This window comes from Myxocyprinus asiaticus, chromosome 41 (genome assembly GCF_019703515.2).
Source record: "Myxocyprinus asiaticus isolate MX2 ecotype Aquarium Trade chromosome 41, UBuf_Myxa_2, whole genome shotgun sequence".
Classification (NCBI taxonomy): domain Eukaryota; kingdom Metazoa; phylum Chordata; class Actinopteri; order Cypriniformes; family Catostomidae; genus Myxocyprinus; species Myxocyprinus asiaticus.
Genome location: NC_059384.1, coordinates 12,966,502 through 12,983,076, shown reverse-complemented (window position 1 = coordinate 12,983,076; position 16,575 = coordinate 12,966,502). Strand labels below are relative to the sequence as shown.

At 41.9% G+C, this 16,575-nt stretch overlaps 1 protein-coding gene and 1 long non-coding RNA gene across 2 annotated transcripts in view; one reads left to right on the top strand and one right to left on the bottom strand.

Moving 5' to 3' along the window:
* Positions 1–1,607: 1,607 nt before the first annotated feature.
* On the bottom strand, positions 1,608–13,455 carry ptchd1 (patched domain containing 1). Its single transcript, XM_051681901.1, has 3 exons — positions 12,963–13,455; positions 9,255–9,918; positions 1,608–6,558 (listed from the first exon to the last, which is right to left on the bottom strand). The coding sequence occupies exons 1-3, from the start codon at positions 13,386–13,388 to the stop codon at positions 4,907–4,909; spliced, it is 2,742 nt and encodes a 913-aa protein (XP_051537861.1). The 5' UTR covers positions 13,389–13,455; the 3' UTR covers positions 1,608–4,906.
* The window catches only part of LOC127431491 (uncharacterized), a 50,188-nt gene continuing 46,953 nt past the window's right edge, over positions 13,341–16,575 (top strand). The window contains exon 1 of the long non-coding RNA XR_007895613.1: positions 13,341–13,469. This is a non-coding gene — a long non-coding RNA (uncharacterized LOC127431491). The remainder of the gene's footprint in view (positions 13,470–16,575) is intronic.

The window sequence follows — 16,575 nt, the reverse complement described above, 5'->3', positions numbered from 1 at the left end:
TTAGTATATACTCTCACTTATCACTTTATTAGGAACACTATGGTCCTAATAAAGTGTCCAACATGGTCTTCTGCTGTTGTAGCCCATCCGCCCCAAGGTTCGACATGTTGTTCATTCTGAGATGCTATTCTGCTCACTTCAATGTTACAGAGCAGTTATCTGAGTTACTGTAGCCTTTCTGTCAGCTTGAACCAGTCTGGCCATTCTCCGTTGACCTCTCTCATCAAGAAGGTATTTCTGTCTGCAGAACTGCTGCTCACTGGATGTTTTTTGTATTTGGTACCATTCTGAGTAAATTCTAGAGACTGTTGTGCGTGAAAATCCCAGGAGATCAGCAGTTACAGAATTTACTCAAATCAACCTTTCTGGCACCAACAATCCATGCCACGGTCGAAATCACTGTGATCACATTTTTTCCCATTTCTGGTGGTTGATTGGGACATTAACTGAAGCTCCTGACCCATATCTGCATGATTTTATGCTTTGCACTGCTGCCACACGATTTGCTGATTAGATAATCAGATGAATAAGTAGGTGTACAGGTGTTCCTAATAAAGTGCTCAGTGAGTGTATGTTGCCAGAGTGGCATACGTTTTGAATAATATGTTCCTTTTTATCATTTTCTTCTTATGGAGATTGGCTCTTTAACAGACCTTGTTTCTATAGTTACAGATCACACCTGAAAAATTGTAAAGCAAATTGAGTGCTGGTGCACTTTTCTTCTCCCACACCCGCTGTCGATTATTTCATCTTTCCACTGATAAATCTTTGCATTTGAGTGATTGAGTTATTTTTCATGTATCCACCTAGCCTAATGTGTGTGTTTCTCTTATCGGATGCATTCTGTATACAGCTGCTGTGGTTTGTATTTCATGGGAATTGTAAAGTAGCTGTGCAAAACTGACCTTCCCAGACAGTATTAAGTTACTGTGGTTTTAGTGGCACGCCCATCGAGAATGGTTTTCTCTTGTATGATCTCTGGTCATTATCAGTCTCTGCGGTACTGATTAGATCCAAGTTGGGATTCACTGCAGCATCTGCGTGACTGCCAGTGGCGTTAAACAGAAGGAAATGTGTCATGTGAAATACAATACTGTTTATGTAATATTTCTTTCAGTGCAGTTCTTGTGTCTTTTTGCACACATACCCATGTACCAAATGTACTTCTGCTCAGATGGCCCTCAGTGCTGCAGTAATGAACCCTTTATTAATGGTAAAGACAGCCTAGCAATTTTCACAATTCTCAACACTTTAGAAGTCCTGAGAATCAGAGCACCCTTAATGTGTAAACTCACTCTCCTCTTGTGTGTGTGTGTGTGTGTGTTCTTCTGACTATACTGTAACACTATTAATCCTTATATTAGGATTTCATGTGTCATGGTATTTCATGATCAATGTCATGCATTGCTCCCCCTGGTAACAATATCTGCAACTTCACGTTTTCATGTCATAAAGTTGACCACTAGATGGCAGTATGCTGCAAGATTAAAGATTGAAGAACAGAACAGCAATTTATCCTGTTTACTGACAGAATATGAAAGGCTTTATAATAATACAAACAAATTATGCAACACAAACAGAGCCGTTCTCTTTTAGTTTCACCCTCTTTTCATTTTATTCTTCTGAAGTTCATAGAAACAGATAAAAAACAACAACAACAATCATCTTCTCCAGAGGGATAATCAGTGAATGGATGTACTTTAGGCTAAATTTGTGTGTGTGTGTGTGTGCACGCAAGCCAGTGTGGGTGTTATATATTCATTTTTTAGTCTTCCCACTGGCTTTTGACATCCTCATAGGGCCCAGTGCCAATACTGCTTCACATCAATAATTTTTGGACAGAATTATACAGTGGACGTGTTGTACAAACAAACTGAAAGGATGCAAGCCTGAGTGTCTCTGTATGAAAGCAGAGGTATGTGAATGACTTTGCATTTAATGTTCATGTTCAGCACTATTCATAAAATAGAAAGGGGGGACAGAGATTGGAATGAAGACATGAACTATTAAGTTTCATTTATTAAATGAAGATCTGTCTAGGTCCATGACATTTCTCTTAAAGGGTACACACTTTCAAGGACAGTTAGTTACACAGACATACTGTAGCTGGGTCAATATACCCACAGTAAAACAACAGTGCTTATTCCTACAAAATAAAGGAAGCTGTCCAACTAGATAGATACTGCAGAATTTGGATTACATTCAGACTGCTATATTGATATCAGTCAGAGCTCTGTTTAAAGCACTGCACTGAGATCAGAGGAAGCTGCAGTCTGGTTGCTGGTCTAAGATCACGTCTCAAAACGCTCTAATGACATCGTTGGAAGCATCATTCAGAGCACTATACTTAGATTAGTCAGAAGAGTATTGAGTACTGACTGCTGCACTAGGAGACTTCAGCACTCTATATAGGGTCAGGTTTAATTAGCCTTATAGGTGTGTATAGCCATTAAAAAAGTGCTTCTCCAGATGTGTGTGTTGGCTGTCCAGTGATCTGGAGAATGGAGGAGCTGAGGACCAATGGTCAAGTAGGTGGTTACTGATCAAAAAGTGACTTCTTGTACAATTGCCACATTGGGTGTGTGTGTGAATGCACTTTTGTACAAAACTGTCCAATCATTTGTATGTTCATCTGTCTTTTTCCCTTTCCTTTCCTTACAGATATTATCGGGAGCCATGGATTCAGTGACATCAGATACGTTGCAATGTACCCTTTCTATTTTGCTCCTATAAGTCACACCACAGACATCACAGATGTTTATTGTCTCAGTCTTGACGTTCAAACTTCAAACGTGTGCTTGACAGATAGGGATTTAAGAAACTCAAAAGTAACCTAAAGTCCTCAAATCTGCACTGAAGAACTACCTGCAGAGATACAGTGAGAGTCTGAGCTAAAAGGGATGCCATTTTACCTTATGACTGATTTGACATCAGTTGCCTTGGGACTGTGAAGAATCTGAAAAGTAAGGATTTGATTGGCCAGATGCTCCTTTCCTGTGCTCTCATTCTCTTTCTCTCTTTTTCCCCTGTGCTTTTGGTCTCTCTATTGGTCTTTTTTTTAAGCCTCTCACACACAGAGGGTAAAGGAGGATAAAATGAAGGGACTCTGGCTTATGCATTTTGATTAGGAGCATTATGAGGTGATTTTCAGCGTTTTTAGAGGCAAACAAAATAAGCAGGGAGCAGCAGGATCAAATCCTTCATAGATTATGCTCCACACTGCAGTGCAACTTAATTGGTAACAATGCTCTTATTTAACTTGAGGGAGAAGGAAATTATACATACACAATGCAACTAAACTGTGACCAGGGTTACTGTTGAAGCATTGAACTGCATACCAACCTGTCAGCAGAGTCTTGCTTCTTTATAACACAACACAACCCAGCCCCATAACCACCCATATCATTTCCTTACATGTTTTTTTCTCTCTTAAGGTCCCGGTATACTCACTGCGAAGTTCGTTCTTCGCTCAGAGCCAAAAAAACAAACAAAAAAAGTGCGACCATTCAGACACTGGCCACACCGCTGGGAGAGGCGTTTTAGAGGAGCATTTAACTATGAGGATATACAAGACTACAGCACATGTAAAACCCTAACTAAAATTAAAATGTGTTATCAATAACTTCATGCCTCATTCTGAGTAGAATTCACATGATTTAGAAAAAGAAGCTGTTTTAACCACTCAGTGATGATTTAAAGTAATACATATGCAGTAGATAATGTGTAATTTATCATGTTTACATTCTGCATTCATGGTGCTAATATGCTAACATGCTGTACATGGCCATAACATGTGCCGATTACACTCTGTTATTGTTATTTTTAATGACACTCATACCACTGCAAAGATGTGTGCATAAAACAGTGATAATTGGCAGAATACAGACAAAAGAATGATGATAAAACACAAATCTCACTTTGGGCAGATGTGTGAATGGCTTTCGGCTGCAGATGGCACATGAGTGAAGCAGCATATCAAACAACAGAGTGAATTTTTAAAAAGAGTATTTAAGTAACTTTTATTCACTTTGTAGACTTATTAAACAAAAGTCACAGATAAGCGGTTACGAACCACTGAAACGAACTCAAAAACACCTTCTATTTAGCCAGATTTTGTTCTTCAATTTGGTATGAAGTATACTGGGAACTTTATACTGTACATCCCTTTGTAGAAGATCAGCCTTCAATGCCTCTGAGACATACAGTATTTGGTCAGGGTTGGGGAGGAGATTTTGAGTGGAGAAAAATGAATGGATGGAGATATCATGAACCTTTTCAAGAATTGTGCACTTTTAATACCACTAAATCCTTAGAGACAAATATATGGTTTCAACAACACATCTAGTCTCCGAGGAGAGATGATATCAGGTGCAGTAAAGTCATGGCTATCAGCAGAAATGAATATGGCTGCTTGGTCTTTAGCTTTGTTCCCTATGAAAGTCTTAGTCTTATCAATACCTTGTTAAAGCAAGAGCTCTCCTCCACTGCTGTAAAACTGCAGACAAGAGGAGCCTGCTCTGTGATAATCTGCAACTGTGCAGCAACGTGGTTCATCTGACCTTTCTCTCTCTGGCCTCATTGTGAGCGATGGGCGCTAAGCTTCAACAAAGCTTGCACAGGGCTTTTACCATTAAAACAAGGCCTTGCTTTAATGGCTCAACCTCAAACTCTTCTACTGCTTTTACCATCACAACAAAGCCTTACTTAAAAAGTAGGCTCAAACTTATTTATGCTAAAGTATGTCTACAAAATACCTCAAAGCCTAGAGGCTTTTAAATATGGAAACTAGAAGCCCAGCTGCACTCAGGCTATCTCTTATATCTCAGGCCTCCCTCTGCCACCCCCTGGGGGTGTTTTTTTCCCTCTAATATATTCTCCAGGCAGCCTCTTTCTTTTGGTCATGTGGTCAGACAGTGGTAATCTGATCAACCACACGTGTGCTGTCCACCATCTCTACACACTCAATCTCTTCACTGTTTTCTGCAGCATTCTTTCTCTCCATCCTTTTTTTCTTGGAGGGAGGCAGGAAGGTGAGCAGGACGGGGAGGATGGCCAAACAGTGGAAGGCGGTAATGATGGCAGTGAGAAAGAGGCACCTGAAGAGTGTGCGGGTGAGGTTAGAGGGCACAGCCGCTAAGGGAAGCAGTGCAGCCCCATAACATAAGTAACTCTGAAGTGCAGGAACTCCATGTCGCTCCAGAGCCAGTTTCACCCAGCGTGTACGGGTGGATTCTCGTCCAAGAGCAAATGCAGATACCAGAGGAGCACTGGAATCTACGGCATAATTCACCCCATAAATCAGACATAGTACTGAGACACAATCCAACTCTACCTGCCACAGTGTCATGAACCCTACCAGCCCAAACTCAACAGAGGCTACTGTCACAGTTAGCCAGGCATTTACCAGTGGGTCAGCTGCCAAGAAGGTGGAAAAAAACAGCAGAAACAATGCAGCAATGCAAGAGTTCTTCAGTGGTGCTCCAACAGATGAGGCATAGCGGTCCATATACACAAAGGATGGATTAAAGATGATAAACTTCACCCTTGAGGTCAGCGACAACTTCCTCAATGTGTCCAGTAGGACTGACATCTCCTCTCGTTTGTTTTCTGTTGTCTTAGCCACTAGAAACATTCGCGAAGCCACCACATCAAATTCCCCATCTACACGTTTCGCAAATATGATATCATCAGAGAAGTGCACGTAGTGAGGTTGCAGCAAAAAGCCAGATCGCAGTCGTTCGGTGAAATTGCTGCGTGACAGGCTAGTAGTGATGTTCAGCCCATGAAGGTAATTGAGGTAACTTTCAAACCAGGAGATACGTTCAAATCCTTTGGTGTACTCCAGTAGGTCCTCTTGCACGCTGGTGTTCCAGTACTCAATAGACTCGTAGATGTAGAAGCCAATCACAGGGCTGTAACTGCTGAAATAGCGCTGCTGGGCACGGGTATATGCTATAGTACTTGTTTCTGTGGCAACCACATTACTAAGATCTGAACCCTCACTGACCTGAAGGTAGCCCATGAGAGCGAAGGAAACATAGACCAAGTAAAAAAGAACCACAAAGGGTTTAACATAGGTGTTGGTGATCCAGTCACAGTAGTACCGCTTCATGAATGCTACCAGCAGGTGACTTTCATAAGCATGCAGAGGTCCAGCATCTGTGGCCTCTTCATTGTAATGTGTGTACATGAGGAGCCGATACCATGCCGGCTTCTGTTGCAGTAACTCTGGTTTTGGTACACGCCTGCAAAACAGACTGTGACGGTAGTTGTTTTCCAGGTATCCGGCAAACACTAGGTTGGAGCCATAGAAGGTGAGGATGTAGAGGTAGTTGAAGAGGACTGAGATACAGGCATTTCGACAAAAGAGACGTACAGCCTCGATGTTGGTGAACGGACTAGCCCCAATGCCGAAGGTGACCACATGCAAGGCCGTGCTGGCCGTGAAGGGCAGCATACAGTCTGAGAACACAGCTGCAACCCGCTCCTTCACATGCTGGTCCTCGCGAGTCCGGCGCCAAGATGACAGCATTTCAAATGTGCCAAACAAGCCATGACCTGGAAGAGATGAAGAGAAAAAATACTTTTTTTTCAGTGATTTATTAACCCAAAATGAAAAATGTAAAGTGAAATGATCTAACCATAGCTTTGAATGATTTTGGCAGGCATCTCTTTCAAATGACATAAAAGGCTGCTGGAAAAAGAAGTAACGTAAATAATTGAATAAAATGGTGTCAAGACAGTCACTCTGCAGCTGCATGGCAACAATGAATGTGAGGGAACAACAGATGCTCTCTTTCTCCTTCTGTGGCACTGCTTGTTTGAATTAAGCTTAGATATAGAGTGTGTTTAGCGCATCTGTACGCTGCAGCATTTGTACATCCACTGAAATCCAACTCTAATCAAATTCACCTAAATCTTCAGCCTATAGGAAAACACCATTCCTAATCTAATGCTCCAGCAGACTAATACATCACCAGCCCAATTAACTGGAAAATTCATCAAAATAAAAGAAGGAGCTAGTCATGAAAAAAGAGCAAAAGAAGCCTCTTGGCCAACACCACCTCTATTTACAGAGCGTGATCTAAATCTAGCCTACTCACTCCCCCTCTATCTTCACAGCTGATGAATTTGTAGCTAAATAAATCTCAGTCACACTCATACATGGTAGCCACATGTCATGTAAAATTGATCTGATGAAAAGAGAAAGCCTTACAGTTGTGAGGAAAGCTGACAGCCCCTGTAGCCTTGGGACTCCACAAAAGCCCAAGACATTAACCAAACTGGGTCAGCCTACTTTCAGAGGTTGACATAAAGGAAGCTGGGGTCCACGAATGAACATAATGTCCAAATGAAGATGGAGTTAATACTATTAACACAGCAATATACTGTATATTTATTTACATGTTGAATTGTTTGAATTTGAGTGAATATGAGCAATCACATTTTCTGCTCTTTTTTCAATTTGTTTTTTTTCCTCTTGCCCTTTCTACATCACACTCTTGTGCAGAAAGAATGAGCAGATGGCTCTCACCTACAGGGTTGCCACGGCATCAGTGACTCATCATTAGTGATGGAGTTTCCCTCGGTCCGATGTAGCTGCTACTGTATCTCACACTTACCTGGGAACTATGCCCAGCACTATAGTGAGCAGAATGACCAGACAGAGCTGACCTGAGTGCATGGCCTCCATGATTAGACTCAAGTGTACTGATTTTGGGCCAAGTTACAGGTCTCAAAGTAAAACTAATGGACAGAAAGAGAAGGCTGCTTCTAAACTGAACAAACAAGAATAAAAGAGATTAAAAGAGGGAGAAAGGGAAAGAGAGATATTAATAAATTCATATTTTGAGTTTTCTCGTATCCTTCATTTTTACACAATTTATCTGTCGCATTCTCTCTCACACACACAGTATTTTTCATCTTTACTAAAAGAACCAATTTGGTCTACTTTTAACTCCTATAGAGACTGAATTATTTTCAATATGCACATCACCTAAATATCTTTGCCCATCTCCCAAGACAACACAACAGTCTTTCTCTCTTCATAAACATTACATTAATCTTTTCAATTATGGTCTATGATATCTCCTCCCTACATCTTTCCACCATCATCAGAGGACTGTCACATGATCCTAGATGCGGGCTAATGTCCTTGTAATGGAATTTGTTTTAAATAAGAGGCTGGTGGCTTACAGAGATAAGACATAATGTTTTGTCAGACATCTGTAATTCTAGAATGACAACCCTGCTTTTCTCTGAACCCTATTCAACACTGTAAGAGTAGCTTGGAAGGCATTTATATGTGACAACATTGGCAGCTTTAACAAGTTCTGTTTTTACCCTGTAGGAAACTGCTCTGCGGGAGAGCTGCAAGGAGATTCTGTCTCTCTCTGGCTGCAATTGGAAACCAGCGGGGAGAATTCTGGGATTGCTAAAATGAGGAGTGGCACAATTGACAAGGACAAGATTGAACAGCATAGAAGCTTTTTGACAAGGACACAGACGACAGCCTGAGTCAGAGATAGAAAGGTAATTTTGTGTTGAATAGGTGGTCAATCTAAACATGCTATCTCCCAGCTCATAAAATATGCAACTTTCAATGGTTCTTCTCTATTTTTCCCAGCACCCCTTCCCTCTATCCATTAATTTCTTCTCATTTCTTCTATCTTTCCACCCAGCCAGTTATTTTATCTTAGTGCTCCAGTCAACAGAACCCTCCTCCCACACATGGCACTAATTACTGTGTGTAAGAGATGGCCAAGAGAATGTTAGAAAGATGGATGTTATATGTCAGGATGCCTGCAAGTGTGTTTGTAATTAGTCGCAAGAAATCTGCTAGTGTGAATCTGTTCTGCAATCACACAGCTGATTCATCCAGATTGGCTGAGGAACAGAACACAAAAGAAGAGGATGGAATTCCTCTAAAGGTGCTCTGTTGGGCTCTATTAGGAATTACTTTGATGTGGAGTGTTCCATTTTTAATGATACAGCTTGACAAAAGTGCAGTGTGGAGCTGAGGCGATCAGTCAGTAGGTGTAATCATTGAACCTGAGAGTTCTGATCAGAGCCTTAGGAATACAGTCACAAACGCCAACGTACATTGAAGATCAAAAGAATGGAATGAATATGAGAACAACAGTGACGATCAGTGAGTAGAAAGAAAAGAAAAAAGCACACATAGATAAATCATTGCCAGAATGATTGTAATTTTTTGCATCAGGCAAGGACAGGAAGGAGAAATATAATCTTACCCAACATGACAAAAGGGATGCCCAGGTATGTTGAATTGTATTTCGCTCCGGTAAGGTTGAAGATGCCTGCAGAGGTGAGTGTAGCCAGGCTGACAGTCACCAGAGCCAGCAGACCCAGCCAGGGCTTAGTACGCACACAGTCCCGCATCGAGCAGCACAGCATGGCCAGCGAGAGACATACAGTCAGGCTGAAGAGCAGCGGCCGCTCTGACACCCGGCTGGTCCTTTGGAAGTCCCTTTGCAGAGAAGAGGATGTGAAGGGGTACAAGCCAAACTCTGGATGAACTTTTCCAAAGTTATCCAGCTCTCTGCAGAACAGCAGCTCCCAGCGGGCTGCTACCACTTCATTCAGTGGACTGGCCACTTGCAGGTAGTATGTGAGCTGAAGGGCTCGAGCAGAACGCACACCATTTAGCCCTCCACCTGCCTGGACACCACCCAGCTGGTGGCCAATGTAGGCCTCTCGCCCATCCTTGAGTCTGGTGATGGGGTAATGCAGAGTAGGTATGGACTGGTTGGATGCCCGTGCCAACCTCATCTCCTCCAGAACACGCAGGATGTCGTCCACGATGCAGCTCTTGCTGTCATCCAGTAGGCAGAGGTGAGCAAAGGTGTAGTTGAAGCCCAGCATAGGGACCTGGATCTGAGTGATTGTGTTATGTAGCTTGAGGTTGAGGGGTAGGGAGATAAAGAGAAACATCATACTAATAAGTATACATAAGGTAACAGGGAAAACAGGCTACATATTAGTCAATGAACAGATGGCTATATAGGATGCCATTTCATTTGGGCAATGTTATAAATATGTCATGTTTTATTCATCATGAAATTTTACAAATAGCAAATATCATCCTTAATAAATTCAGACACACAAATTGAGAGTATTGAAACTAAGCATTTGATTATGTCAACATTTCAAAGCAGTTAGTTGCAACTGCCTTGTTGCCAGGTAACAAGAAAGCATGTCACTGCAGGAGGAGTGGGCCAACAGTTTTACTTCATGTTTAAAAACACTCCAAGGCAAACAAATCAAAGGAAAAAACTTTTTAGAATTTCTTCTAGAGCTAAGTCAGAGGTAGATTGATCGTCCTCTGAGGTCAGTCACTTCACATTATTAATGCCAGTGATTAGACCGTGTCAGAATCAGATCACCAGGGAAACTGCAGTCAGTCGCCTCCTCCAGTGCTCCTCCGACCTCCTCAAGCAGCAACAAAATGTCAGACAAACACCAATCAGGCCTCTAATTGCTCAAGCTTGATAATTAACCCTCTGTTGGATACTGAAGCATGACATCTGCATGCCTACTGTCTCTGACCTATAGTGTATATGGGCTGACTGCTTTTTACACATAGGGAACAACAGGCATAGAAATAACACTGCAAATAATCAAAATCATTTTGAACCATGATGTTTCCTTTTTTCAGAACCAGATCAGATCTTGAGAGTTCAAAATTGTCAAATTGTATTTGACTATATCAAATCATCCCTCAGCACTGAGGAAAGCTAACCACTTCCCAAAGGTGGTCTGTTACTTTGATACAGTGTACAAGGTTATACCGAGAACCTGTTGTGTTATGATGCAAAGAGAATACAAAAGAGCTTCTATATCTGGAGAATACAATGCCATGTGAATATTAAGAAGTCTATAAGATGTGGATGGTGCTCATGTCTCAGGCTTAGTTAAATCAGCTTAAGAAAATAGAAATGAACGTTTCATGTTAGAAGGACACATTTGAAGGCAGCACAAGTGAGTACTTTTCTCTCATAAATAGTGCATTTGCCAGCAAAACATCTCTGATGTGAAGGCAAAATGTCATGTACATTCTACAAAATAAGGTGAGGTGTCCACTTGAAAGTAAGGTTTCTAGCCAGTGTGAGCACATGTTGTCAGCATCATATTTCATTTCAAACCCATCCAGAAAGGTTGTGGTATTTGGGGAGTTTGGAAGTTTGGAGCTGGATTTGAAAAGCTGTGTTACAGGAGAATAAAGTAGGCCACACGTTAATACTGAAGCTGCACTGTTCCTGAAATATTTTGAACACACACACATACACACACACACACACACAAAACATCCTCTCACTTTCAACTGCTTTTATTTTCAGCAAACTTAACATGTGTAAATATTTGTATGAACATAAAAAGACATAAACTGGTACAAAAGTAACAGTCAGTATCTGGTGTAGCCACCAGCTGCATAAAGTACTGCAGTGCATTTCCTCCTCATGGTCTGCACCAGATTTGCCAGTTCTTGCTGTGAGATGTTACCCCACTCTTCCACCAAGGCACTTGCACGTCCCAGACATTTCTGGGGAGAATGGCCCTAGCCCTCAACCTCCTATCCAACAGGTCCCAGACGTGCTCAATGGGACTGAGATCCGGGCTCTTCCCTGGCCATGGCAGAACACTGACATTACTGTCTTGCAGGAAATCACACACAGAACGAGCAGTATGGCTGGTGGCATTGTCATGTTGGAGGGTCATGTCAGGATGAGCCTGCAGGAAGGGTACCACATGAGGGAGGAGGATGTCTTCCCTGTAATGCACAGCGTTGTGATTGCCTGCAATGACAACAAGCTCAGTCCAATGATGCCGTGACACACCACCCCAGACCATGACGGACCCTCCACCTCCAAATCGATCCCGCTCCAGAGTACAGGCCTCGGTGTAACGCTCATTCCTTTGGCGATAAACGCAAGTCTGACCATCTCCCCTGGTGAGACAAAACTGTGACTCGTCAGTGAAGAGCACTTTTTGCCAGTCCTGTCTGGTTTGTGCCCATAGGCGACATTGTTGCCGGTAATGTCTGGTAAGGACCTGCCTTACAACAGACCTACAAGCCCTGAGTCCAGCCTCTCTCAGACTATTGCGGACAGTCTGAGCACTGATGGAGGGATTGTGCATTCCTGATGTAACTCGGGTAGTTGTTAATGCCATCCTGTACCTGTCCCGCAGGTGTGATATTGGGATGTACTGATCCTGTGCAGGTGTTTTTACACGTGGTCTGCCACTGCGAGGATGATCAGCTGTCCTTCCTGTCTCCCTGTAGCACTATCTTAGGCATTATCTGCAGTCCTCATGCCCTAAGACACGTTCATTTAGATGAGCAGGGACCCTGGGCATCTTTCTTTTGGTCTTTTTCAGAGTCTGTAGAAAGGTCTCTTTAGTGTCCCAAGTTTTTATAACTGTGACCTAAATTGCAAAATTGCTGTAAGCTGTTAGTGTCTTAATGACCGTTCCACAGGTGCCATGTTCATTAAATGTTTATGGTTCATTGAACAAGCATGGAAATCATTGTTTAAACCCTTTACAATAAAGATCTGTAAAGTTATTTGGATTTTTTATAAAATAATCTTTAAAATACAGTGTCCTGAAAAAGGGACGTTTCTTTTTTTGCTGAGTTTAGAGTGGTGGGAAAAGAATTATCTTTCAAAGTGAAATATCGCATAGCATAAGCACACACACAATCAATAAAAATTGATGAAAATTCTATTACCTTTCTATTACCTAAAATTCTATCATCTAATTCCTGAGATGAAGAAAAAACTTTAGACTGATATTGATATATTTATGAAAATACTACACTTGTCAGAAAAGTAGCTACATTACGGTAACTAAATATTGATTTGTGGAACCCTGACAACACTATTAAACAACTCAGGCAGTGAAACAATGCAACTAACTACTCTTAGTGAAATCTCGCTTACCTTCAGGACTGAATTGACGTGGTGAGGGTCCAACACGCTCCCCCTGCGCGAGGTCACGATGACCCGGCCATATCTCCCGGGTGTCTGCAAGTCCGAGTAGAGAGTGTGCTTGGACCGGTTAACGGGGAACAAACTATCCACCAAGTTCCCCTCGATCTTCGCAAGGCTGTGTTTGGGCGCCAACAGGTACTCCACGTTTTCCTCTATGCGGTATCTGCTGAAGCTCGCGCCGAGCAGGATGGAGATCAACACGGGTGCGGAGGCGAAAAACACCGGGTGATTGGCTACAAAGTGGCCCAGTTTGTGGAATGACGTCCTGAGCCCCTCGTGCAACACTTGTCGCAACATCCTAGAATGCAGCAACAGCGCAAGGGCGAGGAACAATGTGCGGGTCGCGAGCCTCTCCCACCGCCTGGTCACCAGCATCAGAGAAATCGAGCATCAATGTTCAACCCACGCAGATGGATGAAATGATGAAGCGTTACGTCGAATCTCAGGTCCTACTGGGTAAGATCCATGCTCCGCTACAATTACTTTTCTGCAAAGTAACAAACAGATAAGTCAGGATGAAAATGCTTCATTATATTATCTCATATATTTTATATATGCATTTTCTTTCATTTTTATTCATTTTAAAACATTTTTAAATCAAATTTTATTTTATTACTCTATTGTTTTTCATTCTCTTTATCATTTCTATGTAAAGCACTTTCAATTACCATTGTGTAGCTATGATATGTGTTAAATATACTTGCCTTGCTAAGCCAATAAGGTTATATTTAAAGACAAGCAGCGGGGAATGACAAAAGCGGATGGTTCTGAATTATTACCAGTCACGTTTTTACAGTTCCAAGCCATCTGAGAGATAGACAGATCCGCCAATTTCCATTAATGCGGTCAGAAATCATATGCTCTGTTCGCCTAACAGAACTAAATCACTTTGACGCCGTGGATATCTCCAGAGTACCGTTTTAAGAAAACCAGGCATGAAGTTCATTTCAGCACTGATTCGAACGGGTTTATTTTAAACAGTGAACTGGTCATGCACGCCCAGCTTCACACTTACTATAGCGCACAGTTACAAATGCGCAAATACAGCTTTGTATATTCCATTATCTACGAGGTGCGTGTCATTGATCCATAATAATCTGCGGGGTAAATTCAGCACCGCGCCCAGCACGACCACTGTCCGCTGTTACCATTCGAGAAACATGAATCTCCACCACCGACCCGCGGTGCAGAATGCGTGCCGCCGGCTCCGCGCAGTTGCAGCTCGGCCACTTGTGGGCATTTCTTTATCGATAGAGTCAAGTATGCTGCTTCAAGGTGTTAAGGCATTCGTTAATATACCCTCTGCTCCTGAGAGACACAAGATCGCTCCACATAAAAGATTCACTAGCGTAGGCGATGCGGCACTTAATTGCTCAATTAGGTACTACGATGAATCTGAAGTTCCAGTTTCGCGGAGAGCCAGACGGTGATTGTGAATACTGCCTCGCCTCGCGCAGTGTTGCTCTATTAAATTATGCGCGAGCGGCGGACGAGTGCGGATCACAGGTACCCCCTCCCCATTCCCAACCTCATTACACCAAGGGAATGGGGTGGTCAAAGGCGAGAGGAAAGCTTTTCTGATTGGTCTGTTAACGTTAGACCATATACTGTAGGAGATACAACACAGACAGAGAGATGGCCTTATTATAAACAAGAAGTGTTATAGAAACTGTTTGCAAATAATATATGTAGATTTCTACATGCAAAAATACCATCACAGAACACACATAGCATTGAATTGTGAATCAGAAGTGCTTTAGGTGTAAGACGATCATTTTTTCGCTTTTATTTTTCTCTAGAACTGCAAGCCAGCTTTGATTCAGCACCATGGACAGAGATCAATGCCAGTGCCACTTTGTTGCGAAGTCTTTTTAGAGGATCCAAAATACTTTTAAGGGGGGAAACTGGGTATTTGAGAACTGAGATATGTGGAGTTTACAATATTCCTTTAGAAGTTCTTTTCCCTGAAATTTACGCCTATTTTCTATTGCATACTCTTATTACATATTCAGAGAAAGTTAAATCAAGGCCAGGGTTAAACTGTCCCAGACTGTCCAGCTTCCTCAGACAGACAGTCTCTGGGAGAATGATCATTAAATAACACTGGAACAGTGTGCAGGGGCATGGCTCTTGACTTACCCATGCATGTCTCATCAAGAACTGAGACCCCATCTGGCCTGCTCCAGTGCTTTCGGCTCTGCTCAGGGAATCATTCATTCTCTCTTTTTTGTCACATGTCCAAATTCGAACATCTCAATTATTTATGCTACTATGTGGTTTATTGAAAGCCACAGTAATGAGGCTGTCCAAATGGAGTCCAAATGCTAATGTACTTTCTGCCACATGGTTACTTTTCCTTCATCTAACCTTTGACCTAAAGCAGAGCTTGTAATGATCATCACTGTTTCTTATGGTTATTGCCATGGTAACCATCGCCAATGCCTCCTGTAACCCATGCTTTGCCATATCACTCCAGCAAACTGACAAAGAGTGGTTTCCATGGTTACAGCTTTGGGCCCATTGTGACTTCATAGCTGAGAGTGCTGGATGCGTTTATTGTCAGTGATGATACCTCTTTGAGTGGGTGTCTCTGTGTTTTTGTGTTTGGGCCCATGTTTTAAGCCTCGTGAAGAGTGAATGTGTGTACTATGCAGATTTAGAAGAAAACACTATGATTGAAATTTATCTAGTAGATTTCTAGATTTATAAATGTGAAAATGCAATTCATACTGCACCCGCTGCTCAGACTGCAGAGCTTTAGGACAATAAAAGTCCATGAAGCAAGTTTGTTTTTGACAGCAAAGAAAAGATTGAGGGAGTTTATTTTGGGAGAGCAGAGGAAATGTTTGTTGCCATAAAAGTACCTTAAGAGTAAGTTCAGTCTCTGGAGAAACTGAACTCTCGAGAAAAGAGATGAGGTGGTTGTTTGGTCTTATAAAGTAGAAATGTACATCCTAGAGGGCAATTCATCTTTTCTGAAAAGAGTCAAAGATCAGACATCTCACTGTTTAGAGAAACCTTGAACTGAGTAGAGCTCAGTCTACTTCCTACTGTATGCAGTACTTCCTCTGAGTCTGGGGAAAAGTTAGAAATTATAGATATATAAGGAGACCAGGAAAGAGAGGGTGAGACAAGCATGAAAAGACTGGAAATGTGAACTGAACATCAATAATGTAGTTTTCATTATTGAGGTTTGGGTGGTTTAAGAGGACATTTTTTTAGGTAACAAACTGGTAATTACAAGGGTATTATGCTATAAATGTGGTTTATGAGGACATTTCTAGTGTCCCCATAATTCAAATCACTTAAAAAACATACTAAACTATGTTTTTTTTTTTTTTTTTGAAAATTTAAAAATGCAGAAAGTTTTTTGTGAGGGCTAGGTTTAGGGGTAGAGTTAGGGATATGGGATAGAATCTATAGTTCGTACAGTATAAAAATCATTATATCTATGGAGAATCCTCATAAGGATAGCTGCACCAGCTTGTGTGTGTGTGTGTGTGTGTGTGTGTGTGCACGCTCGCACTGTGCAGGTATACATGGGGACCAAAATATCCACATA